Source organism: Haliotis rufescens, unplaced genomic scaffold, assembly GCF_023055435.1.
Source record: "Haliotis rufescens isolate VD_foot unplaced genomic scaffold, xgHalRufe1.0.p SCAF_35, whole genome shotgun sequence".
Taxonomy (NCBI): Eukaryota; Metazoa; Mollusca; class Gastropoda; order Lepetellida; family Haliotidae; genus Haliotis; species Haliotis rufescens.
This window is the reverse complement of record NW_025964057.1, coordinates 1068971-1096370: the sequence shown is the minus strand read 5'-3', so window position 1 is coordinate 1096370 and position 27400 is coordinate 1068971. Positions and strand designations below refer to the sequence as shown.

General features: G+C 40.8%; 1 protein-coding gene across 2 annotated transcripts; it reads left to right on the top strand.

The window, feature by feature from the left end:
• Window positions 1–1907: 1907 nt before the first annotated feature.
• LOC124134498 (sodium- and chloride-dependent glycine transporter 2-like) lies at window positions 1908–27135 on the top strand. Of its 2 annotated transcripts, none has more exons than XM_048381094.1 (15): window positions 1908–1970; window positions 16290–16407; window positions 16603–16734; window positions 17063–17284; window positions 17539–17704; window positions 17913–18051; window positions 18765–18899; window positions 19946–20049; window positions 20422–20546; window positions 23269–23381; window positions 23921–24052; window positions 24592–24691; window positions 25865–25965; window positions 26535–26690; window positions 26870–27135. In XM_048381094.1, exons 3-15 carry the CDS (start codon window positions 16629–16631, stop codon window positions 26966–26968), a joined length of 1698 nt encoding a protein of 565 aa, XP_048237051.1. In that variant the 5' UTR covers window positions 1908–1970; window positions 16290–16407; window positions 16603–16628; the 3' UTR covers window positions 26969–27135. The 2 variants fall into 2 exon arrangements, with proteins under 2 accessions (XP_048237051.1, XP_046355298.2); XM_046499342.2 differs by lacking the exon at window positions 1908–1970 and adding an exon at window positions 9864–10033.
• Window positions 27136–27400: the final 265 nt, after the last annotated feature.

The window sequence follows — 27400 nt, the reverse complement described above, 5'->3', positions numbered from 1 at the left end:
GCTTGCCGAGGATTTTTGCCACTTTTATCAACGAGTGTTGATATATTTGATATCAAAAGACACGAGGGTGAGATTTTATTTATCATCCAACATCATTCTTCCAACCTTTTCAATTTGTAGACAGTAATTAGCAGTGTCTTCAGTGTAAAAAGTACTGCTAACAGCTTCAGTAGCAGAGCCATTAGTGATGTCATTTGATTGTGACGTCATGGTAAACCAGTGACGTCACAATGGTCTGCAAAGCATGGTGATGTAATTTCATTGCAGCGATATCTCCTGTGGGAGCCAGTTTTGGATGATTATTCAGTGCTTGGCTCCTAATGTAACCCGGGTCCTCTTATGATGGACAACGCCATTCTGTGTCGGGGTACGAAGTCAATGTATCAACCTGGCTTAACCACCCTATCACCGTACAGTGCTTGGCTCCTAATGTAACCCTGGTCCTCATTGGGTCTTGCTTGCCAAGCAGGTGACATGGAATTTATGTATTTGAGGTCATTTTTGTTATTCATACTTCATCAATAAGAACAGGAAATATACTTCCCATAAGACCCTGATATTATTTGTTTCATAGAAAACTCATATGATTACAGAACAAAAAATACCAAAATGATGTTAGTGACGGATGCAAACGGTGGGGCAGGATACGCTAACCTTTTCACAATCACCTGGTATCATTACTATATGATAGTGATTCATAAAAACACGCTTCTGACGCTAATGATAAAGTCGGAATGGTACAATGGACTGCTTTTAGTAGTGCTTCCAAGTGCTTTATGAAAAGTGTTTTGTCGCTTTTATTTTAATTATAATTTAAACCTGTCAAATGCGATAATTAATGGTGTAATATGCCAAGACGTCACATCTGAATGAGTAATTCAATGATGAACACCTGTGTGCAGCGTTATTCATAACTAACTGGGGTTACAGAAGATCTAGCCAATTAGCCAACTTTTATACCCGTGAAGAACCAATGCTTGCCGTAAGAGGCGACTGTGCTTATCGTAAGAGGCGACTAATGTGATCGGGTGGTCAGGCTCCCTGACTTGGTTAATGCATGTCATCGTATCTCAATTGCGATTGATGCTCATGATAGCAATCACTGACTTGTCTGTTTCAGACTCTTTTATTTACAGACCGCCCTCATATAGCTGTAATATTCTGACCCCGTGGTAGAATGGGCCCCCAGCACCCCATTGCTGGTGTTAAGAGGCGACCAAATTGGACAACCCCTGAAGACACCAAGGTAGTTCAAATCTCTCTTTTATTTACAGACCGCCCTCATACAGCTGTAATATTGCTGAGTGCGGCGTTAAACAACAAACAAACAAAGACTTTGAGTTATACTCCGTATACCTATTTATGTAACATAATGACCAATAAAGCCCTGAGCTCTGCGCATTGTAATACCTTCCCCGCACGGTTACCCCCCCCCCCCCCTTCTGGCCATTGACAAAAGCGTAACACACCTTTAACGCCAAGACACTTGGCCATCAATCAGCATCACCCAGCGCGGCATCAGACCGAAGACAATCAACAAAAATCTTGTAATATTCTCATGTTCCAAGACTGTAAAAAGATCTTGAAGAATATTTCGCCTCTATGTTGCCTTTAAAAATGACTGTTGATCAGTCGGATCACAGTAAACCCTGTACGACCTTGCTTACTGATGCATATAGTTTGCTCCTGTGACGGTGTGTTGACGGACCGCTTGTGTTTACATGGTTGGATGAATTGGGGCGCCCTATCTACCGGGTTTTGACGGATGTAGATACCAGTTAACGAATGCAATATTCCACGTTTGTAAGGTGGTCTGGTCATTCAAAGACGGCATGGAGCGTTACACATAATCGAGTTGCAAACTGTGGCAAATATTCGAAGTTTGTAAGGTGAGTTGGTGATTCAAAGTCGGTATGGAGCGTTACACATGATCGACTTGCAAACTATGGCAAATATTCGAAGTTTGTAAGGTGAGTTGGTGATTCAAAGTCGGTATGGAGCGTTACACATGATCGACTTGCAAACTATGGCAAATATTCCAACATTATACAGGTGTCATTTTGGAGTGGTGAACATTATTTAATTTTATCATCCAAAACTGGCTCTCACAGTCGATATCGCTTGGGTGAGATAAAGCGATATCTATATTGTAGATAAAATTGCATCCCGATGCTTTGCAGACCATTGTAACGTCACTGGTCACCATCACGTCATAATCAAATGATAACACTAATGGCTCTGCTACTGAAGCTGTTATCAGTACTTTTTACACTTAAGACACATTTTATTAGTGTCTACAAACTGAATTTATTTTTTGTATTCTGAAAAGAATGATGCTGGATAGTAAATAAAATCTCACCCTCGTGTCCTTTGATATCAAATATATCAAGCCTCGGAGCTTTTCCACTTTTATCAACTCGTTTTGTTGTATTTGATATCAAAATACACTTGGGTGAGATTCTCTATATTAAATTACATATAACAATACAAGAACTAACAATGATAATGTAGTTCTATTCACTATAGTTTCAGTATCATTAAAGAGAAAATATGATTCTGAGTTTCCCACGCCCGGTATAAACATCCTATACGACAAACAGCAGGCTCTTACAAGCGCTGTACGTCCGGGCTGTAAACAACTATCACCCGGGACATATCCATGACCACATTGGTTGTGGAACCCACCGACAAGCAGGAAAACTCAGTAAGCAGGCTTGCAACTTTTGAGGGTGCAGTCATCCCTCCTCCGTAATTAATTATCTAATTGATACACATCTGAAAGCGCATATCTGAATTCACTCTACAAACTCAGAATAGAAGTAGAGTGGAACGGAATGAATATGGCGGATCCCTGGCCCAACTCGCTCGCCCAGAGACTGAGGAAATCAGGACATAACTATAGCATCTTAGAAATCGCCGAGCGACATATGCATGCAGTGTGACAACAAATACCCATCTTTTAGTGAGTGAGTGAGAATGGTTTTACGCCGCTTTTAGCAATATTCCAGCAACATCACGGCGGGGGACACCAGAACTGGGCTTCACACATTGTACCCATGTCGGGAATCGAACCCGGGTCTTGGGCGTGACGAGCGAACGCTTGAACCACTAGGCTACCCGACCCAGGGCAGACAACGAAAGCGGTGGAACTAGCCCTGGGCTGCAATAAACTATGTATGGTGTGTGGACCGAATTAAGATGCACCGAGTCGTTGGTGCTCCCATTACAGCTCTCATTATTGATGAGTGAGTAAATATGTTCTTAATGATTTTCAGTGACGCATTCACTAAATATTTTATCACTATTTTGCCTTTCAGGAAAAATGGAATCTGTCACGGCAGATAATCAATGTTTGAAAGTACGCCACTTTCAAGATGGGTATCGGAAGGTAACACCGACAATGACCTAAATGTTTATTCGACCTGGTTACTGAATTTGATTGTACAGCGCTCGGTGAACCCGGTACTTTATATGTAGACGGCAGGATAAATGTATACACAAACCGAATACATGAATACTTGACATAATGGAGATGTTAATGGAGCGTTTCTCAAACGTGTTGTACTGGTAAACACTACGGCGACACAGGCCAGTGAGGAAATCGGCCAGATGACACAGATCCTATGAACTCCTTCGAGCTATGGTTCATAAACTCGACAACACTGAATCACGGTCAGGGCGAATTAAATTTGCGGATCATACTCACATCAACAATATGACTCGACACTTTCGTTCATTGGTTGGTTCATTCGAGGTTCTGTCAATTTCGATCTCTAACTTGCACTGAAATACATCGAAATTGAGTGAAACCATTTCCCGATTCAATAATAGTTCTGAATATCGGAAATCCTGTTTGTTTGTAAATTTGTTTGTTGTTTAACCACCCGATCCCGTTAGTCCCTTCTTACGACAAGCATAGTCGCCTTTTACTACAAGCATGGGTTGCTGAAGACCTATTCTACCCCGTATTTGAGTATCACAGCGTTACATATATAATACAATTTTATTAGTATAAAAGCATAAAGGGTAACGAGCCACACCCAGTTATGAGAGACTATAAAACGTTCGTAAAACCATACACTTTCATATATATTAAACAAGATATAAATGACAAAAATATATATACAAAACAATAATCTCTAATACTACATGGTGTAAAGCAAGCAATCTGGCTGTTACAATATCCTTGAAGGTCTTGGCACTGTACAATTCCATTCTGGACTGGACAGTATAAAAGCTACTTCATGTAAATCAAAATCAGAACATATCTGACGATATTTGGAAATAAGATAAAACCTAAGATGTTCATGGTGTGGACAATATCATAAAACATGCCTTTCATCTTCTATTTTATCCGTACAAAACGGTCATGTTCTTTCTGCAAGAGGTGTATTGGCACAATGCATGTGCCAGTTGCTGTAGATTGACTTCTGTGGGTCTAAATTCTGTAACGTGTCCAACGGGTTTAGATCTGTCCTCGTGGCGGGCAAAGGGACAGTCGTGATGGAGTTGTGCTTGAGAAACTCCCTGTGGAGAACGATATGGTCTCGCATTGTCGTCCATGTAGACGGGTCTGGTAGGCAGAGGTGGTTATTAAAATGTTGTACAACGATCGGATCATTACTTGACGCATGTACCTGTCACCATGCATAACGACCATGTCCAGTTTGCAGTCATGGGAAGGGAATCCCCACATCATGACTACTCCTTCACCAAATGGGACTGAAAGGCGTATGTTCCTGGGCGTGTATGTCGCGTATCCGTGTCGCCATACACGAATACGCCCTTCTGTGACACTAAAGAACCTGATCTCACTCGGCCAGTGCATCTACCTCGATGTTTCCAGCAACGTCTTCCCAGACAACATGCCCAATGTCCCTGTGATGACGATCTAACAGCACAAGACGCGTGGTCACCCTCATTGGACTCAAACCTGCTGATTTATCAATGTCAGTGGTGACAACGTCCAGTTCTCCTTCAGACATTTGCCTGGGGCAAAGGGTTGTCTCGTGATCAAGCCGAGCCGGTCGCGATCGTTGCTTAATATGTTTCTGGCGTCAATCTGCTCCTAGCCTTAACGTATGTAGCCAACCAACAGCTTTGTGGGACTTTCCTACATTAACCATGTATATTTCTAGTTACCTTATTGGTCATAATATTTGCACATTTTGCAGGGATTTAGAGTCGCCGGATCGTAGGGTTTGTTGCACGTGTGTTACGCGTCAGAACCGATGGTAAACATTCACATCTCAGCTGTGGATAACTGTTCGTGTAGTTAACAAAATGAAGATTACCAATACAATTTGCGGTCGCACGACACTGATTAATTTCAACATTGTTTCAGGGATACATATATGGCAGAACGAATAAATATTTGACATCTCTGACTAAATTCCGATGCTTCACATGGCATCAGACCAGTTATTGCCCTAGCTTGTACCATGACCCGAAAGGAAAATAGAATAGAGCGCTTTAAATTTTTTGAATATATATATATATATATATATATATATATGAGTGTGGGTACAGCGAAATATGCATGTTACCATGGTAACATTTTGCTGTTTGTTTGCAACTAACGGGATCGGGTGGTCAGGTTCGTTGATTTGGTTGATGCATGTCATCGTATCCCAATTGCGTGTATCGATGCTCATGATGTCAATCACTGGATTGTCTGGTCCAGACTCTATCACTTACAGACCGCCGTCATTAAGTGCGGCGTTAAACAACAAACAAACAAACAGAAGGAATAAGCCACAGTGTCTACAGTTCCGCACTGCATGCAATTTGGTGATTTTCTGCAGTTCGGCACTGCTACCTGGAGGCTTGTCTATCGTACAATGACACCAGCCTTTACTTGTATTATAAAGTGGAAACGCTCATACAGTAGTATGTAGGAATAATCCAAATGGACACAAGTGATGCGAGGGACAGTCAGTATTTGCCATCGGCCATCTCCGAAACTCCTCAGGTAAACACCCGAGAACACCTGAGGACACCCGAGAACCCTATTTTTCTAGCATTACATATCATGAAAGGATTGTGTTCTCACTAAACAAATCAAGCTCTCAGCATGTCATTTGTCATGTTTTGCACAAAAGCATTGTTTCAAATAACCATAGCCTTTGTAATGCGTGACACGTAAATACACCATCTTACGCTTATAACAAATGTTATATTTGGAACAACATTTTCTCAGGAAAATAAAGATTCTCGTACCATTTTGTGGAAGCGTCGATGACTGAGTTGGTTAGATCGAGGACTTTGTGTTTTGGGGATTAGGTGCCTCACTCTCACAGTGTTGGTTCGAATCCCGGACGGCACTCAACCAAACCAAGTACGAGAATCTGTACTTTACAACGAAAATGTTATCCCAACTATACCATTTGTTACATCTGACCACTTCCTAAATGACATTATGTGTTCTCACACTTACTAACATTCAAGGGGTGCTACCCCTTTTCACTCAATCACATATTGTTCACCATTCACCATATTGTTGACTGATTGCACAATTACACGGTTACATAGATATATATCTTCAGATACACGTTGTCCAGATACAGTCACCCACACGGATATCTACATCATCTACGCATATTATACACTTTGTCTTGATACAGTCACCCACACGGATATCTACATCATCTACGCATATTGTACACTTTGTCTAGATACAGTCACCCACACGGATATCTACATCATCTACGCATATTGTACACTTTGTCTAGACACAGTCACCCACACTGATATCTACATCATCTACGCATATTGTACACTTTGCCTAGATACAGTCACCCACACGGATATCAACATCATCTACGCATATTGCACACTTTGTCTTTACACAGTCACCCACACGGATATGTACATCATCTACGCATATTGTACACTTTGTCTAGATACAGTCACCCACACGGATATCTACATCATCTACGCATATTGTACACGTTGACTAGACACAGTCACCCACACGGATATCTACATCATCTACGCATATTGTACACTTTGTCTAGATACAGTCACCCACACGGATATCTACATCATCTACGCATATTGTACACGTTGACTAGACACAGTCACCCACACGGATATCTACTTCATCAACGCATATTGTACACTTTGTCTATACACAGTCACCCACACGGATATCTACATCATCTACGCATATTGTACACGTTAACTAGACACAGTCACCCACACTGATATCTACATCATCTACGCATATTGTACACTTTGTCTAGATACAGTCACCAACACGGATATGTACATCATCTACGCATATTGTACACTTTGTCTAGATACAGTCACCCACACGGATATGTACATCATCTACGCATATTGTACACTTTGTCAATACACAGTCACCCACACGCATATGTACATCATCTACGCATATTGTACACTTTGTCTAGAGACAGTCACCCACACGGATATCTACATCATCTACGCATATTGTACACTTTGTCTATACACAGTCACCCACACGGATATCTACATCATCTACGCATATTGTACACTTTGTCTAGATACAGTCACCCACACGGATATCTACATCATCTACGCATATTGTACACGTTGACTAGACACAGTCACCCACACGGATATCTACATCATCTACGCATATTGTACTTTTTGTCTAGATAAAGTCACCCACACGGATATCTACATCATCTACGGATATTGTACACTTTGTCTAGATACAGTCACCCACACGGGTATCTACATCATCTACGCATATTGTACACGTTGACTAGACACAGTAACCCACACGGATATCTACATCATCTACGCATATTGTTCACGTTGTCCAGATACAATCACCCACACTGATATCTACATTCTCTACGCATATTGTACACTTTGTCCAGATACAGTCATCCACACTGATATCTACATCATCTACGCATTGTGCACACTTTGTCTAGATACAGTCACCCACACGGATATCTACATCAATTACGCATATTGTACACTTTGTCTAGATACAGTCACCCACACGGATATCTACATCATCTACGCATATTGTACACTTTGTCTAGATACAATCACCCACACGGATATCTATATCATCTACGCATATTGTACACTTTGTCTAGATACAGTCACCCACACGGATATCTACATCATCTACGCATATTGTTCACGTTGTCCAGATACAGTCACCCACACTGATATCTACATTCTCTACGCATATTGTACTCGTTGTCCAGATACAGTCATCCACACTGATATCTACATCATCTACGCATTGTGCACACTTTGTCTAGATACAGTCACCCACACTGATATCTACATCATCTACGCATATTGTACACTTTGTCTAGATACAGTCACCCACACGGATATCTACATCATCTACGCATATTGTACACTTTGTCTAGATACAGTCACCCACACTGATATCTACATCATCTACGCATATTGTACACTTTGCCTAGATACAGTCACCCACACGGATATCTACATCATCTACGCATATTGTGCACTTTGTCTAGATACAGTCACCCACACGGATATGTACATCATCTACGCATATTGTACACGTTGACTAGACACAGTCACCCACACGGATATCTACATCATCTACGGATATTGTACACTTTGTCTAGATACAGTCACCAACACGGATATGTACATCATCTACGCATATTGTACACTTTGCCTAGATACAGTCACCCACACGGATATGTACATCATCTACGCATATTTTACACTTTGTCTAGATACAGTCACCCACTCTGATATCTACATCATCTACGCATATTGTACACGTTGACTAGACACAGTCACACACACGGATATCTACATCATCTACGCATATTGTACACTTTGTACAGATACAGTCACCCACACGGATATCTACTTCATCAACGCATATTGTACACTTTGTCTAGATACAGTCACCCACACGGATATCAACATCATCTACGCATTGTTTACACTTTGTCTAGATACAATCAAACATAGGCCTATACATCTCTGTACCACAAAGTGAACACGTGGTCACATATATTGACCTACGTACATTGGTCCTTGATAATCATCCACGCGTTACACCCTCAAAGGCTGTATTGAAGTTCAGAGAACATAAACAGGGTTTGACCCACATTAACTACATTTATACTGAAGGGGAAAAGAAAGTGTCATCATGTTCTTGGATGTTTTATTTTGAAAACCCTTCTTAAGTGAAGACCTACTGAGTACCGGCATGAACATGGACTCGTCATTATCTTTCAAATTAGGCTTTTGAGCATACAAAAAGTATTTTAAATGATCAGAGTGAGTGAGTAAATATTGCTTTACCCCGCATCAGACACCTTGAAACTATTCGCGGCGAAAACTGATCAGTGTCATCTTGTCTTGTAATGCCATAGATACAGATTTCCTGAAATTGGGATCTTAACAGATACTATTCGTTAACTTGGATTGAGATGTCTCCAGAACAACGGAGTAAACCCTCATCTTATAAAAGATCACTTGACAGCCTTCATGGTATATAAATCATAGCAGATCAGGCCTAAAATTAATTATCATTTTGCGATTTGTTTTCAGTGACAATTAACTAAATATATATAATTAAATCATTTTCGGGTCACATAATGATATACCTTGGATTATGTACAGCTCCCATGATTTTTAAGTTCTTTCAGGACGGTTTGTTTGCTCACACTAATTTGGGAGGTTGTTCACCGCAAGCTATTTGAACTGTCCTGTGATGACATTGGTGATACGTATTATATATGCGAATTTTTTTCATTCACCCATGACCAATTTCTTAACATTGCCGAGGACTTAGAGCATGACATCCAGCCCGACGTCTTTTGAAATTGGGGGTTTGGTGTCATATGGTACAGGTGGTATTCTACGTTACAGATCACTTGCCAACCAGTTCTGGGTACCCCCATCCAAATGCCTGGGCATATAATAGGTGTTAAGGGCCCTTAAAATATTCCTAACATATTCTGCCCTTAGTTTAATTCTTTGCGACCACTGAAAGACAACGCACGGACGTACCAGCATGGCAGTGGAGGTAAAAACTTATTCATTTTCATATTTGTCTATCAGAACATATCTTAACAGATAATACATAAATATTTAATTGAGAAATTATTGTTTGAAACGAGAACATCCTTGTACTGTAAGCTGTATTTGACATTTACAACGCTTGTTTCCCTCACCATGTGTACATACTGTGTTTACATAAGTACATGGTCATTGGAAGAATTGAACAGAAAGTATGGAAGACGATACAGACGGTGGGCAATAGCTAGACATAAACAATGGTAGTCGGTTTCAACATACTTAAATGTACTCTTTGGGGATTCCAAACAGATCTTTGTCCCAGTTCTTGTATACCATCAGTTTTATGTTTAATTAAGAATTAAATGTCAGTTTGGATGGGTTCATTGAAGTGTGAATGATTTAAAAGCGCTGGTTAAACTGTGTGAACCTCCGAGCTTGCATCCAAACTGACGTTCAATGCTTATAATTTCATACTTTGTAGTTTACTGGTCTCGCCGAATAATATCGTAACAATGTTTGCTTAAATTTGAATTCCTCTGGTTTCGCCGAAGAACATAGCAACAATTTTATTTTGTCGGTATTTGTCGGCTCTCGGTCACATACGTTTCCCCACTCATACTCAGAAAGATAGTTCTTTGAATATATACAACATAATCTAGAAATACGTCAGCATAATTTCATTCTCTGAACAAATTTACAAACAATACTTGGGATAAATCAAATGTTAAAAATAGGTTACAGGAAGGTGAACAAAAATATAAACATGACCTCGATGCACCGAGGCGTGGTCAACCTTCAAGCGCAGATTTATATATGACGTCCATAAGTTTGTAAAGAGGTGCATTTTGTGTCGAACGGGAGCATGTGGATGAAATTTATACTTACTGCTGTTGAAAATGATGTTTATGGCGCAGTCATTGAAAACACCCCGACGCGTGAACCCTCTCATGGCACTAGCAAATTGGGAATATCACCGATTTATGAATGTGTTACTTGTGTTTGGATAATCGCAAAGCAATTCGGACGATGCGGAATGGACTGGTGGGGATTGAACCGAGTGCTCTGAAACTTGTAGATTTTCTCTTCTCCGATGACCAATCGGTAGAACAGGCAAGTTTTATGTTTTTTAAAACAAATTATGTTTATGTTTTATGGTTTCTCAAAATCTTAGATTTTTTCCCGATGACATAGTGAATCGGGTTTACGTTTGGGATTGATCAGGAGCAGTCGCGTTTGCTCTGTGTCAGCGGCCACATCTGAGCAGGGTACTACATTGTTTTGATTCGTGCAAACAAGGCATCAAAGTCAATTTCGCTCAATAAATCAATTTCGTTTCCCTCAGTAATTTTACAGAATTAGTTTTCTTTACTTACGTTATTAGTATTGAAAGATTCCGTGTCCAAATCACCGTAAGGACAACCCAGTTAGTTTCATGTAGCAGCTAGACGACATCAAACACCCGAACCAAAGCATTATTTATTTATAAGTCAAATGAAATGTTACAAGACCAGGCAAAAATACTAAATTAATTATATTGCTGATAAATGCAGGGATTAAAAAGAAAATAGAAAAACGAGTTGATCATAAACACCAATCGAGAATTCGGGGAAACCCCGGAAAGTAGTTCCGGCAAAAGTTCACACGATCAATTTCACAAAAAAATGTTCACATCGTCCGCCATAAAAGTATTAGCGGACCAAGAGGTGCAAAATGAAGAGGTTTAATGTGTTATAGTGTCTGTGACCAATGTCCCTTTTCAAAATCATCACAACATGGACATGCTAACCATTAGTCGGGAAACACGTATGATTCGGAAAAAGCGCACCCAGTGTGTCTATCATACTCGTACAGTGACAGTTCAGCAACGTATCAAGATTAACAGAAGTACAAAGAAACAACGTCATTTGCCGCTTGCAGACAGGGGAATCCCGATCAGCTGAAGCTTGGGTTTTCAATTTCAACCGCACCCCAAATACAGGGACTGTGCAGAATCCCCGACCAGACCGTACAAAACCGTTAAAGAGCAGCAGGTCTACGAGCAAGACGTCCTGTTCGACGCGTCATATTGAATCGACAACATCGTCAACAACGACTGCATTGGTGTCATCAACACAGGGTATGGCCTCAAGTGAGATGGAGACATGACTCGTTCAGCAACGAAATCAAGGTTTCACCAGGTGCACTGTTCTACAGACGTCCAGGAGAACGTTACGCCGGAAGCTGCGTAGAGGAAGTGGACAGGTTTGGTGGGGGTAGCGTTATGATGTGGGCGGGTATCTCTCACCATGGTAGGTCAGGATTGGTCCATATCCAGGGCAATCTTACGACTCAGTGATACATCAACGAAATTCTCCTAGCACACGTCCTCCCAATTGCAGTCAACGGAAACGATGTATTCCAGCAGGACAACGCTCGCCCGTATACAGCACGGATCCCGAGAGCTTGTCTACACAACAACAACGTTGATGTTCTCCCCTGGCCCTCCAGATCCCCCAATTTGAACCCGATAGTGCACCTTTGGGATGCATTGGATAGACGGCTACGCCGACGTCAACCACAACCTCAGACATTGCAGCTGTAGGCTTTTGCGTTGCAGGCCGAGTGGGATACCATTCCTCAGGATGTGATTCCCATACTCGTCTCTTCTATGGGCAGGAGATATCAGGTGGCTATCGGGGGACATACGCATTATTGATGGTAGCTGACCTTCACTTTGGGTTTTTCGTATGTACCGATAACTGAAATGACTACGATCATCAAGTGTTCTCTCCACATCATTTTGGCTCAATACCTTGTACGGTTCCTTGTATAAATGTAATTTCCTACCTCACACGAATTTGGTTTTGCGTTTCTTTTTTTGAAAAGTACACATACATCGCCAGATTCTTTAAACATATCATAATTTTTACTGGGCATGAGCACATTTAATATATTTATTGAAGGATGTATAAATAATGTTGATATGAAATTCCTCACGACATGACACACATATAAAAACAAGGATAAAATAGTACTCATCTTCTACATACAATCTGTTACACTGTAAACATACTCTCTCGTTTCTTGGTTGTTTGCAGTACATTCCGGTTTAATTCTTAACAGATGGAAACTGCATCTTAGTTTTGAAAGTCACTGTCTAAACTTAGAGATATTAAATATATTTAATGATATTATATACAAAGAATAACTAGAATTTTTAAAACCGTTTTTGGAGGGCCTCAAAACTTTGTTCGTCTGAAAATTTAATTGAAATGCAAATTCTGAAATAGATGAAAGAATGTTACAGATTGATGTTTCCAAATATGAACAAAACCATTGAAATGGAGCAATTACTTAATCTTTGATACCCTGTTGAAAGTTCGATTTTTTGCAAAAACATAAAATAACATTTTTTGACAATTTAACAGTATTTTACACCACGTTTCTAAGCACATTTATATGGGATATATACCATATTCTCGTTTTACCACTTGACATGATCATTTTACTTGCATGACATTAAATGAATCGTCTCAATTTCTTTACAATTATCTAAATCCAAAATTTCTGAACCGTGCAACAAAATAGGACAAATTTTTGTCTCACACATTTTGATCTATGTGTTATTTTGGTTGAGTTTGAATTGCTGACAATCTCCTAAATAAACAACACAGAACCTTTTCTGCTTGCAACGTGGTACTAGCAACATGTCTATTCCATGCCGCTGATTAAGAAAATATTATTCGAAGGTACGAATATAATGTTTCACATTCTATCTGTGTGTCAAGATAAAACTATTTATTTCATCTTGACACATGCTACCATTCTTGAATACAAGTAGCTTGTTTTTATCTAAATCAACAGATAAATTGTAATCAACACATGTTACGTTTGGGATAACACCTTCTCAGTAAAGTACAGAATCTAGTACTGTTTAAGGTTGAGCCCCATCCGGGATTCGAACCAACGCTGCCAGAGTGAGGCACCTTATCGCTAGCAGACAAAGTCTAACCCAATAACCCACCGAAAGTCTGACAACTGGTAGTCTAGATCATGTACTTTCTGTATCCACCAGATACAATAGAAATATCGAAATACTAATAAGGCACTTATAATTAGGTTTTTCACTTATAATTAGTCTTTTTGTTTATTTTGTTGTATTGTAGTAAATTAGCAAGATCCACATGCTGTTCACAAGAATTATAACCAGAACCAGTGCCAACCAATGTTTTAAAAAAAGAATTTCGGTTGATAACATATGTTAGGTACTCCATTAGGATCCATTTCACTGTTGCAAATGGCAACAAAGCCTCCCTTTGAACTAAACCCTGCACAGATTGGGCAGACTAATTGGAAATATCGCTTTCTCGCTCTATCACTGAATATCGCTTTTTAGCTCTATCGCTTTCTCACTCATGCTTTCTCGCTTTCTCTTTCTCGTCTCGCTCTATCGCTTTCTCACTCTTGCTTTCTCGCTATCGCTTTCTAGTCAAGTGCTATCGCTTTCTCACGGCCGTAGTTGAACTCGATAAAATGATGTCCCCTCCGGACCAACCCATGCTTGCTGTAAAAGGCGACTATGCTTGTCATAAGAGGCGACTAATAGCATCAGGTGGTCAGGCTCGCTGACTTGCTTGATACATGTCATCGTATCTCAATTGCGCGGATCGATGCTCATGATGTCAATCACTGGATTGTCTAGCTGAGACTCGATTATTTACAGACCGCCGTCATATTGCTGTAATATTGCTGCGTGTGGCGTTAAACAACAAACACAATCAAGCTGGAATCAGGAGAAATCTGTCTTCCCGCTGTGTGGTGGAATGCTGTGTGACAATGTTCCCTGGGAGCTGATCCAAACGCATGGTATCGAGTCCATGCTGTGCTGGTCACAATTTGGCTGACACAAAAAACGTTTGCAAAGTAACGTTGTATTGACCCAGCTTCGAGCATGCCTGTGCATCTGCCTAATTCTTTGGTCGTCAAACAAAGTTTTTGAGATTGAGTTGGCATAAGTGCATTCAGTTGTTGCAATCCTCAGCAGCAAATGTTGTTGTGCTCTTTGATGTGCATCGATTCTGTCTTCAAACATGCAAACACAGGTTTTCAAGCACCTCGTGAAAATCGTGCCCATGTCTGCATGCCTCTACCCGTTCATCATGACATTGAGGTCCTACAGGGCTTACCCAATCATTGTGTACCAGGGTGCCGTTGTTCAAAACAACCTTAGCGCTACGACTGTCGTAAAACTATGTTAAGGTATGGGAGTTACGATCACCTCAGCGCTAAGATCGCTTTGTACAACGGCACCCAGGATATTTCATTCTTTATTGGTTGGACGATTTCTTGGTACAGTCAACCACGCATGCTCACAGAGATCCTTTAAATGTGAAATGCATCTTTCCCCCACCTGTCATTCAGTATATTCCTACCAAAAGATGTACAAAGTCTATAAGCTGATGTCCAAATGTATTGGTTGATTTGTCATATAAAAACGACGTTGATTGCTTGCATGCATAAGTTTCGTCTTGTAGTGGAAATTGCCGGCGTGTTTAACATATTTTGGTGTGACGCGTCTTGAGATCGGACCGCTGACCTGCGTGCGCAAGTGCTAGCGTAAGTGCCCGTGTATGTGTAAGTGCGTAACACCTTTTGGTAGGACACGTCCGGGGACTGAACCACCGACCTGCGTGCGTAGTGCGTAAGTCCCTGCGTGCATAAGTGTCTATATGTCCTCAACCTCTTTTGATATGTTAGATGAGGTGAAATTGGGTTTAACGTCGTGTCCAAGATTATTTCACTTATATAGCGACATGCATGCACGTGTGTGTGAGTGTGAGTGTGAGTGTGAGAGTGTGTGTGTGTGTGTTTGCTTGTACTAGTCCGGACTAGTACTGATGCCGATTTAGAGTGCTCGTCCATGGAGATAGCATGCTGCAGTTTAACATGAATACCCCACTCAGACACAGTATACTGACTCCGAGCCGACCAGTCCTTGTTTTAGGGACAAGGCATTTTGACATAGATCAAAGTTTCGCAATACCGACTCTACCAGAAATTGAGAGACATCCCTTTGTCCCTTTATCAAGTTTTCCTCAGCGCTCGTGCTCAAGCAATGTAAGGACCCACCAACCTTCCGCTCTCCGGGCGGTTGCTCTATCCACCAAACCACGGAGGCAATCTCCATACAATACAAAATAAGGTGAAGATGCATTCCCTATCAATGACTCAAATCGACATTCTGCCTTCAGGATTTTGATTGTGGACGTTACATTTCACTTCAGGTTGTAGAGAGAGAATCCTGGGGAAACAAGGCCCAGTTCCTGCTGTCTTGTATCGGCTACTCTGTCAGCCTTGGAACAGTCTGGAGGTTTCCCTACCTCTGCTACAGGAATGGAGGAGGTAATGTCTATCACACATCGTAGTCCTCAGGAGGACATTTTATAATGTGTGATCTTGCTGATTGTTGGCCATTTTGTCTGAATGGCATTATTAGTTTTTTGACTAATGGTTTGCCTGGGTCAAAGTGAATTATCAACAGGTTCTTCTGATACACAAATAACAACAGGTGTTGACAGATATTCATTTTGTTTGCAGCCACGTTTCTCATTCCGTACTTCATTATGATATTGGTGGTAGGACTGCCGTTGTATTTTCTCGAGCTCGCGCTTGGCCAGTTCGCCTCTGAAGGTCCCATCACAGTGTGGAAGATCTCTCCAGCATTCACAGGTAATGAAATAATTGCGTTGGGGTAATAGATCTGCATGATACCATTCGCAGATGATAATTGATTTCTATTATTAAACATATTTTTCTGACGAAATTGTTAATATCTGATGAATGAGTGTTCCCGAGTGCCAGCTAAAATAAAAATGTACAAGTGCGGCCAATACGCCATCAGCAGTTTTAAAACATGCTTCTGTGCATGTGAAATAGTCCGTGAAAATATGTTTGGCATGCTTCATTGAAACTGTCAGTCAAAACACTTCATTTTACGCCTTGTGTACATCAAGGATGGTTGGTATTGATTTCTTGTCTTTTCGTACATGCGTTTCAGGTACCGGAGTTGCCATGGTAACCACCAGCAGCATGGCTTCCATCTATTTCAACGTTGTCGTCATGTACGCCATGTACTACATGTTTGTCAGCTTCGTCAGCCTGGATGGCTCAGTGCCCTGGGAGTCGTGTGGCAATCCCTGGAACACCAACTCCTGCAGGACGGAGCTCTATCCATTACTGGACGGGATGGACGAGAGCAACAAAACAATGACTTTGTTCAGTAGGTGTACAGACACCTTTAGATGTAACACACATTGTGTGTTGTTACTGATTGAAACATTTGAATAAACACAGAGCAATACAATACACAACTGGTCCCCATTGGCATTGCGGTTTGGAACAGATCCCTATGGAACCTACGCATGTCGTAACAGGCGACAAAATAGATCATGCGGTTAGGCTGGTACACTTTCATGTCATTCTCTTATATATATCCTTTAGTTTGTATGTAAATTATTATGCATTCTTCTACAGAGGAGTTGTACAATCAACCTTGTGTAGACCGTCTCCTCGGCAACATTTCCGATGTCTACAACTCCACCTTCATCAGTACCAGCAACCTAACCTCTGCCATGATCCAGAATGAGATTACCAAGAGTTGCAAGATCACCTATACCTCAGCCAGTGCTGAATACTGGCAGTAAGTATCAGTTCTTGTATTTGTCCGAATCTCGTATTCTACATTTCCGTAATCATTGACACACATATTAGAAAGTAAAAGTCTTCCATAAGTAGATTTAATTAATCATCTCAAAGGAAAAAGGTTTTGATTATCAGATACAGGTATAATTTATTGAATGCAATACTACAATGATGAAAATACAATTATTCTGATATTTGTATTTTTGGCGCTATGTGCTTCGTCTCCACGAATCGGATGGGTTTGAAGATTTGGGAGGGTTCAGTCTAAAGAACACCATGTGTCTATTCCTTACTTGGCTCCTCATCTTCGTCTGTCTGAAGAAAGGAATCAAATCATCCGGTAAGGTACTGTACCACAAACTAATGATTCGCAATCTCTAGTGGGAAATGTCTGTATACATTGTCATGAATGTATTCTAAAATTGTTAGCAAAAACCCGAGATCATCGAATGAAATATGAAGGTTAATTTCATCAGTGATTTTACAAATAACACTTTCCAATTGCCAATTGACGTCACCATGATGTAATTGTTCAATGACATGATGTCATTAAACAAAAGACTGCTGCTGCCAAAGTGAATTTGTGTCGAGAGTACTTAAGGAGAAGCATTTCTGGTACTTTTAAAATATATGTTTTATAAATTAATTTTTAAAAAATAACATTTCCTGACAAAGTTGAAATTATTATCTGCGGCTAGTTTTCTGATAATATTTGCAACATATCCCATATCTAGTCAAGACTTCCATACACACATCAAACCAATGTTCAGATATTTAAAGTTTACAATGAAATGTAATAAAAGCGAGTATACAGCCATATTTATTTGATGGCGGCTAAATATGGAACAAACAATAATGGTTATTGGCGACTGTTTTCAGCCTACTAACGCTTTGATAAGGTTTGTATTTTTGTTGGTCAAATCCAATTTTTAAGTGTATACTTTTTCCCCCCAGCAGTTTATTGTTTTTTCTTTTAAAATATCTCTAATACCTGCATAATTTGTGAATTTGCATCTGTTTATGTGCACATGGATATGTTACTTCTGTTTCCCTCCCAGGTCGTGTACTTCACCGCCACCTTCCCCTACATCATCCTGGTGGTCCTGATGATTCGAGGATTGACGTTGCCAGGAAACGAGAAGGGCATCGCATTTTACATGACCCCAGATGTCCCTCGGTTGAAAGATGTCAAGGTAGACATCATCATAAGATATACGAGGGCTGGTCAAAATGTTCTAAGCCTAACAAACAAAACCTACAATTGTGAAGGTGTTTAAAATTTTATTTCTGAACATATTTTCCCTGCTTTTCAATAAACTTCTCATATCGACAGTGAAGCTTTTCAATTCCAGTCAGGAAAAAGTTTTAGGAGGTCACCCTGAAAAGCCCTTTCACGGCAGCTTTGCGGTCATTGTGGTCGTCAGAGCACTTTCCACGAAAGTGCTCTTTTACTTTAGGAAACAGGTCGAAATCACTTGGTGCCAGGTCTAGCGAGTATGTAGGGTTTGGAAGCTCTTTGAACCAACATTGTAGTACAGCAGCCTTTTACGAGTCGAGAGGTTTGAGAAGAGGCCTTGTCATGAAATAGTAGAACTCTTTGATAGAATAGATGAAACATATCAGCATAGTAGGCACTGGTAACGGTCTTTTCACTTTCTAAGTAATCAACAAGGATCACACCCTTTGCTTTACTGAATACAGTGGCCATAACTTTCTTCACTGATCTTGAATACATAATCTTTTTGGTGCCAGAGAAGTGGTTGACCCATTTTTCATCACCCGCTACTAATCTCTTTTTGAATTTGAGGAAAATCCTCCTCTATTAGTTCTAAATTTTCACTGGCAATGTCAGTTCATTTGTCCTTAAGATCAGAATTTTGAAACTTTGACACCCAACGAGCAGATATCTTATTCATCTCCTTGATTAAATCTCCATTGATGGAAGTTGAGGGACGTCCAGACCTAGGGTCATCATCAAGGCTTGTTCTCCTAGCCTTAAACATAGCTGCCCAGCGTTTAACAGTGGAATAGCTAATGCACTTATCCCATACACCCAAACAATGTACAACATGGACTAGTTCAGGCGATTCAGGCTCAGAGCTTTTTGACCAGCCATCGTAACTTATTATGGTTTGTTTCAGTGTTCTCTTTCTGAACTAATCAGAATAATAGCATTTTGCATTTTTTTGGCAGGAATTTAAATCTGTTGTGGCTTGATATATGGTCATGTCTTATGCAGGTGTGGGGAGATGCAGCCAGTCAGGTATTTTACTCTTTGAGTGTTGGATTTGGCGGTCTGTTGACCTTGTCAAGTTACAACAAGTTTAAGAACAACTGTGAGAGGTGAGTTGATTGTGTGAATCACCCTTTTTGTTGGAGTTTATTTGTTTGGGATGTGCCGGGTGGTTGTGGCTGATACATTAGTTTGAGGTTCCTCAGCACCATATCCGTGCTCATGTGCTTAACATTATCGGATCCAGATGGGGGTCTCCCCTTTTAAAAAATCAAACGTTGTATGTTGCAGGTAGTTAAATTGACTGAGAGAGGATTTTGATATTTTAGAACCCTCCCTTTAAAAATGCTGGTTCAGCCCCTGCGTTACCTAAATATAAGCCATGTGTGACCTGCATCACATTCGGTCTTCCTCTCATCTTAGACTGACACGCCAGAAAGCATATAATATTATTTTGAAAGCCGCGTTTGCTGTTGTTACAGGGATGCACTTTTAGTTACTGGCCTCAGCTGTGTGGGCAGTATTCTGACTGGCTTCACCGTTTTCTCCATCCTCGGATTCATGGCTCACACCACCAACCAGGACGTGGAGAACGTGGTCGACCAAGGTTAGTCACAATGTGCATTAAAATACGAGGGGTAGCTGAAACGTTCTGAGCCAAATTGTGAATGATGTATAATATATCATTAACAGTTTAAATGTATTCAGTGCAATACTTTCAATGCTTACAGGCTGCAGTCAGGCAGAATATTTCTGTAGGCATCAACTTGACTGGGTATTCTCTGTGGATGAAAATGGACAAAAGTGACTACAGCGCTGTCACCAGGTATCTCCAACTAGAAGGACAAACTCCATCAGCTATCAATGCGGACATGGTGTCAACTTTAGAGAATAATGCTCCCTCCTTTGTCACTGTTATGATTTTGGCAGCGGAGTTCAAGAAGGGGAGAGAGAGAGCCTCGAAGCTGGTCCGGTCCGAGATCAGGAAGACCATCCACTGCCACCACTAAAGACAAAGTTGCTGAAATACATCTGAAATTATCGGTGACACACAGTATTACAATAGGCATCTCTCATGAGACAGCAATCTGAGGAATTAACTGGACATAACAAACGTTTCAGCACGCTGGGTTCCAAGGCTCCTGACCAGAAATCCTACTAACGCTACAGGTTCATCATTTCTCTTGAGAATTTACATCGTTTTGAAGCAGACCCAGCTGACTTTGTTGAGCGATGTATTTCATCATCACCTTTCGTCATCGATTGACGTGGTACAGGAATGCGCAACTGTTCCTGTTTTCCGATCAAAGCAGATCATCATCAGAGCCGATTGCAGAGTATGTGAATATCGACATTGTGGGTAATGTACACCACTGTGTTGTGTTCAGGTCATGTTCAGGACCTTGAACTAGACTACCATGGGTAGTCCCAACGTTACATCGATGGTGGTGTGCGACAAAGCACTGGCGACGTATCCAGCGTGATCATGCAGTTGTCAATCTTAATGCGACAAAGAGTATTTGCCTGTATGCTGACACGGGGAGGTCACACAGGTTATTGAGAATATTTTGTCATCTGCATAATGAACATTGCAACTTCATATGATTGTCTCCAATTTATTCGCTGGCTCTGACATCGTCACTGATAGCACTTTGTGTGATGTTATATTCTTTTTGATGACTTTCTAAATACTTCTGCAAATCGCTGTCTCTTGTATGATTTGTAAAAATGGTCATACTACTAATAACTTTCATTTTGGACGTCAGTACATGTGCCACTCGTGATAATTATACTGAACCAAATTAAAAACTTCCCCATCCTAAAATTTTAACATTTTGACCAGCTATCATTGTGGGCCCTTATTGTGTATTTAAACAGTAATGGCCACGTACATGTATTGTCTTCAGATAACACCCGTTTTTGTGCAGGTGAATCAATCAAAATCATGTGCACAGCACTATAGTGGCAAAAGTGTTTTTTCATGTGCAACTGGTCACGTGGCCATAATACCGCACGTGTTTTCAGCCATACTTGTTAGCAGTCATTAACAAAAAAAGAAAAACACAAGAAAACAAAAGTCTTTATGGCCATTTGTCATGCCACGCCTTTCAAATGTGCAACGTGAACGTGCCATCGCCATGTTGCAGACGGGAACGTCCGTAGCTGAAGTCGCAAGGACGATGGGTTGTAGTCGACGGACTGTTTAAGATTTACAGACGCGTCTACAGCAAACGGGTACCACCGCTGATCGCCTTCGGCCAGGTCGACCACTTGTGACGTCACATGCAGAGGATCGTCAGATTGTCTTACGTCACCTCCGTAACCGAATTTTGACGGTTACATCAACCAGAAATGAACTGTGTAGGGGTAGACTGAGTGCGCAAACTGTTCGAAACCGTCTGAGAACTGCTCACCTTCAAGCACGACGGCCATACTGCGGGCCGAGTCTGACTCAATTACACAGACGTCAACGTCAATTGTGGGCACAGCGACACTTACGATGGACTCAGAGGAATTGGAATCAAGTCGTCTTCAGTGATGAATCCCGATTTAATCTTCGATTTGCTGATGGTAGGGCGAGGGTGTGGAGGCGCCCAGTGTACAGTAAGTTGACAGATTTCGAGGCGGAAGTGTCATAGTGTGGGGTGCTTTCTTTGGCAATTCACGTTCCAGGCTTCTTGTCATCCGTGGCAACCTCAACGCTGCTGCTTACCGCGACCAGGTTCTGGCACCAGAACTTCTGCCTTTTATGACAGCACATGGACCCGGTTTGATCTTCCAACATGACAATGCCAGACCCCACACAGCAATTTTGACAAGGAATTTCCTTCAGAATGCGGGAGTCAACGTCAAGGTCTCCCGACCACAATCCCATCGAACACGTCTAGGATGCTCTTGGCAGAAGTCTGCGCACTCTCCAGAACCAACCATAGAATTTGCAAGATCTTGGCACCATTTTGCAGCAACAATGGCGTCGTCTTCCCAATCATGTGTTCACAAGCATCACAAGGTCCATGCGGAGGCGTTGTGTGGCAGTTGTCAACGCACATGGTGGTCATAAACGCTACTGAACTTGTGTGCCATCAGATTCTCGTGCTTGGGACTTATGATTTAAACTGTTGATGTTATTACCGAATACCGTAGGTGCTTGGAACAAATTATGGTTACCACCGTTGATTAAATTCCTTCTTTGGACATTAATGATTAAAAATTATCTTCTCTGATACATTTGTCCGTTGTATATCATATATGGGGTTACTTTTTAAAATGTGAAGTTTTTAATTTGACTCAGTATATGATGATACAAGTCACCGCTTACTTTGTTTCAGGACCCGGGCTCGCTTTCATTACTTACCCAGAAGGCATTGCAAAGCTTCCATTGTCCCCACTGTGGGCCTTCCTGTTTTTCTTCATGATGTTTTCAATGGGGATGGATACACAGGTAGGATTGACATCACTCAACATGTGTCTTCGGACATTCCAACATGTTTCTAGGTTTGGCAGCACCCTACCCGTGCTTGCGGGTTTCACCGAAGTGGTAAACGTCTTAGACCTGCATCACTTCGGGCTTTCCTTCCACATTAAGCTGATACGCCACGATATAACTGGAATACTCTTAAAAGCGGCATTAATCCCGACTCACTCACTCAAAATAGGGAATTGCATCATACATCATTTTTGTCACTGATGCGTTAAATTTGAAAATGTCCTCCACATATCTACAATAACACTTTTTGAAAGCTTTACTGAGGCCAAAACACATGCTCAGAATGGTACAATGGATGATGCTTTTAGCAGAGATTTCTTGTGATAATAGAAAGGGTTTTGTCGCTTTTATGTAACTTAGAAATTGCAATAAATGCATTTTATTGCTTTTGATAATATTGATTCCTATCTCTGAAGACATTGTGTGTCTGTAATAATTATGCAAACGGAGATGTGATGTAATGGATATAGAAGCTCCTTCTGTATTGTTCCTAGTTTGCATTAATGCAGACGGTGATGAGCGGCATCAGTGACATCTTCCCACGCTTCCTGAGGCACCACAAGACTGCCTTCACCGCCTTCTGTTGTCTGCTTGGCTTCCTCCTTGGGTTGCCCATGGTCACAAAGGTTTGCATCATCATTCATTGCATAGTTGGGCTTTGTAGATTCCAATATATACATACAAAATCAAATACTGATGCAGGACTGACGATTACTAATGTAACTTATTAGATTTTGACGTGGATCGATTGTCTGTTTCGGCTCACTGTTATTAATGTAATCAAATGATTATACAAGCTTTGTATGCACAAAGGTAATGGTCATTCAACATGTTCGAAGCTGTCATTACATTATCTGATCCGGGGTAGAATAGGGCTTCAGCAACCCATGCTTGCCGTAAAAGGCGACTAATTGGATCGGTTGGTCAGACACACTGACTTGGTTGATGCATGTCATCGTATCCCAATTGCGTCGGGCGATGCTCATGATATCAATCATTTGATTTTGTGGTTGAGACCTCGATTTTTTACAGACCGCCGTCGTACAGCTGGAATAGTGCTGAGTGCAGCGTTAAACAACAAACAAACAAACATTACATTATCTGTTTTATCCAGGGTTGTATTTACCTGTATGCAGCACTGATTGTCGTCTTTGTTTCAACTCAGGGCGGTATTAACATGCTGACACTGATGGACTGGTACATCGCCAGCTACAACCTGTTGCTCGTTGCTCTGGCACAGTTGATCTGCGTCATGTGTGTCTATGGTATGGACGCTCTGTGATAGTTTCGAAAGGGACTATCTGTTTCCGCACATAATGCAAATAAACACTGTCAATAGTAATGTGTAAATATATGTTTCTTGATCCAATTATGAAGACATTTATCGATTTTGAAAGCTAGAAAAATAGAACCTCCGAAAAATGCTGACAACATTAAATTTTGAAGAGAGAGATATTCTTGGTACAAGTACGGATACTTAGATCGTAATTTTAATTAGCAATACTAAACACAATGCATTGTTACTAGACAATCTTACCTTACTCTGATGTACATGTTACAAACAGGAATGTAACGTCCAGTTGGACAATTTCAAAAGCAGTGTACAGTAAACTATGTATATAACAAACACGCTTATAACGAACGTACCGATATAACGAACTTTTTTTTTAGTCCCGGACATGTGTTGTATATATGTTGTGTGTATGTTTATAACGAACTACAGTTATAACGAACTAAAATCCGTGTAGTTGATTAGCAGTGTGCAGTCCAAGATTGTATGACAAGCGGGATGATTTCAACTTTGCAATAGTCATCTTTCTATATGTGGAGCGATATTCCAACAGCTTTTCAGCGTTTTGTGGCTACCTTTTACAACTTTTGAGGTACAATCAAGCATGCTCTTTCTATGGTTTCCAAGAGGGTCATATAACTCTTACTCAAAAGTTGTTTGATCAAGGTTAGCCCATTCAAGACCTCAGAAACGCTTTCAAAAAGGTTTAATGGTTGACATGTGGAGGAAATTATTACCGCAATGATCATTTATTGTAACACAATATACCCATTTTCGCGAACACCTGTTATCATCACCGTTTGATTCATAAACATATGCTTGTAATGTTGTTGGAATCGTACAATGCACATTGTTTTTAGCTGAGATATCTTTGATTATGGAAAGAGTTTTGTCGCCTTTATTGCCTCACTCACTCATTCACTCACTCACGCACTCAAAGCGAAACAGTCTCTCTATCGTATCGGTGTCATCAGACTAGATTATAAAAAAAACCTTTAAACAGTCTGATGAAAACGTGTCATAACTAAAAGCGTCTCCTTTATCCAGAACCAAAACATTACTTCATAAATTGTTATTTTTCTCATCTTGATTTAGACTTTAGTAAGGGTGTACATGTGAAGCAACAATATATGTTATTGTTCTACAGGTGTGAAGCAGTTCAGGGAGGACATCGAGATGATGATTGGCCACCGACCCAACCCTTACTGGGTCATCAACTGGGTCTTCCTGACTCCCCTCAGCCTACTTGTAGGTGTTCTCGGCTTGTGTCTTAGAGCTTGCTCTAATGATTCCGTGGCGTGTGATGATCACCAATCAAGCAATGTTCACTCACTCTCTCTCACTCACTCAGCTCAGCTCAGCCACCTACCCACTCACTGTTTTTGTGTAAATGTTTAAATAATCAGTCGGTGAAGTTATTATTGTTGACATATTAAAATGTAGACGAATTGACTTCAATATTTTTGCTTCTGATCATGGAGATATCAATATACAAACCGGACTGCACACTGCTAATCAACTACACGGAGTGGCACAGTGTGCGCGCCAGGTTTAACGTTTATACATCTATAAACGCAAACAGCGTTGGAGTCACTTCTTAATTATTCCAGTTGCATTATGGTGTGTCAGCCTCATGTGGAAAGATTAATATTAGGATACATAAAGAAAATAAAACAATACATGACGGCATAAAGACGAGATGATGTGAAGAGTATGAGGATATTTCTGTGGAGCTAAATTAAATAAATTGAATTGACAGATTCATTTATTAATTATGTAATATACAGACAGATGCACTATATACATGTTTGTTTCAGTTCCTCGTGATCGTGTCAGCCACTCAGTACTCTCCAGCTTACTATGGAGACTACAAGTTCCCTCCGTGGGCTGAGGGCATTGGCTGGTGTATAGTTGTCACCCCTGTTGCTATCACTCTCATCGTTATGGTGGTACAAATCTACAGACTGGGACCCGTACGTTTAACATAGAGCACTTGCAATTTAAAAAGTCATAGATGCTTTGCAGTTTTTACATGGAAGGTTCATATTGATCCCAAGACATGGAACCCGTTGAACACTAACTGAATTAACAGTTTGCAGACGCTAGCTAGTCGAAATATGTGATGCATTCATATGGATTGTTTACTTTTCAGAAAAACGCCTTCGCCCCAACAACAAGCTGGGGACCTGCCAACCAGGAAAACCGGACAGGAAGATACTTCGTCGCTGTTAATGTTCCCAATCACGAGTGAAACCCCATCAACATTAGTAGTGAGAAGGGGAACCCATCAGCTAGCGTGAACGATGTTTGTGAAAGCCATGTTTAATACAATGAAAGACTGTTTTCGCGCCTGTGAGTAACCACGCGTAACGTGACGGAATATTTGATAATTATCTCCGTTTGTTGTACTAAATAAAACATGTCTAAATGAATGCACTTGTTGACCACATGCTTTAAAGTAGTGTGATTTTGAGCAAAAGGTAATAGAACTAAGGTGATAGAAAATGGTTTTGGCAGTAGAGATTGTTGTAAATTTATTTGTAGTATTGTCATTGGCTTCAAATGACTAAAACGCTGGTTAATGTCGAGTGTTGTCGTGGCCAGTGAGTCAATAAGAGTTACCTGCCCTGCTTGTTGTAAACAACCACTGCAAGCTTGATCGTTCGAGAAGGTTTGGAATGTT

Bases quoted from the DNA above. Each gene is read 5' to 3' on its own strand.
- LOC124134498 (XM_046499342.2), top strand. The intron at 25,966-26,534 runs GTAGGTGTTCTC...TGTTTGTTTCAG, and splicing joins TGACTCCCCTCAGCCTACTT to TTCCTCGTGATCGTGTCAGC. The intron at 26,691-26,869 runs GTACGTTTAACA...TTTACTTTTCAG, and splicing joins AAATCTACAGACTGGGACCC to AAAAACGCCTTCGCCCCAAC.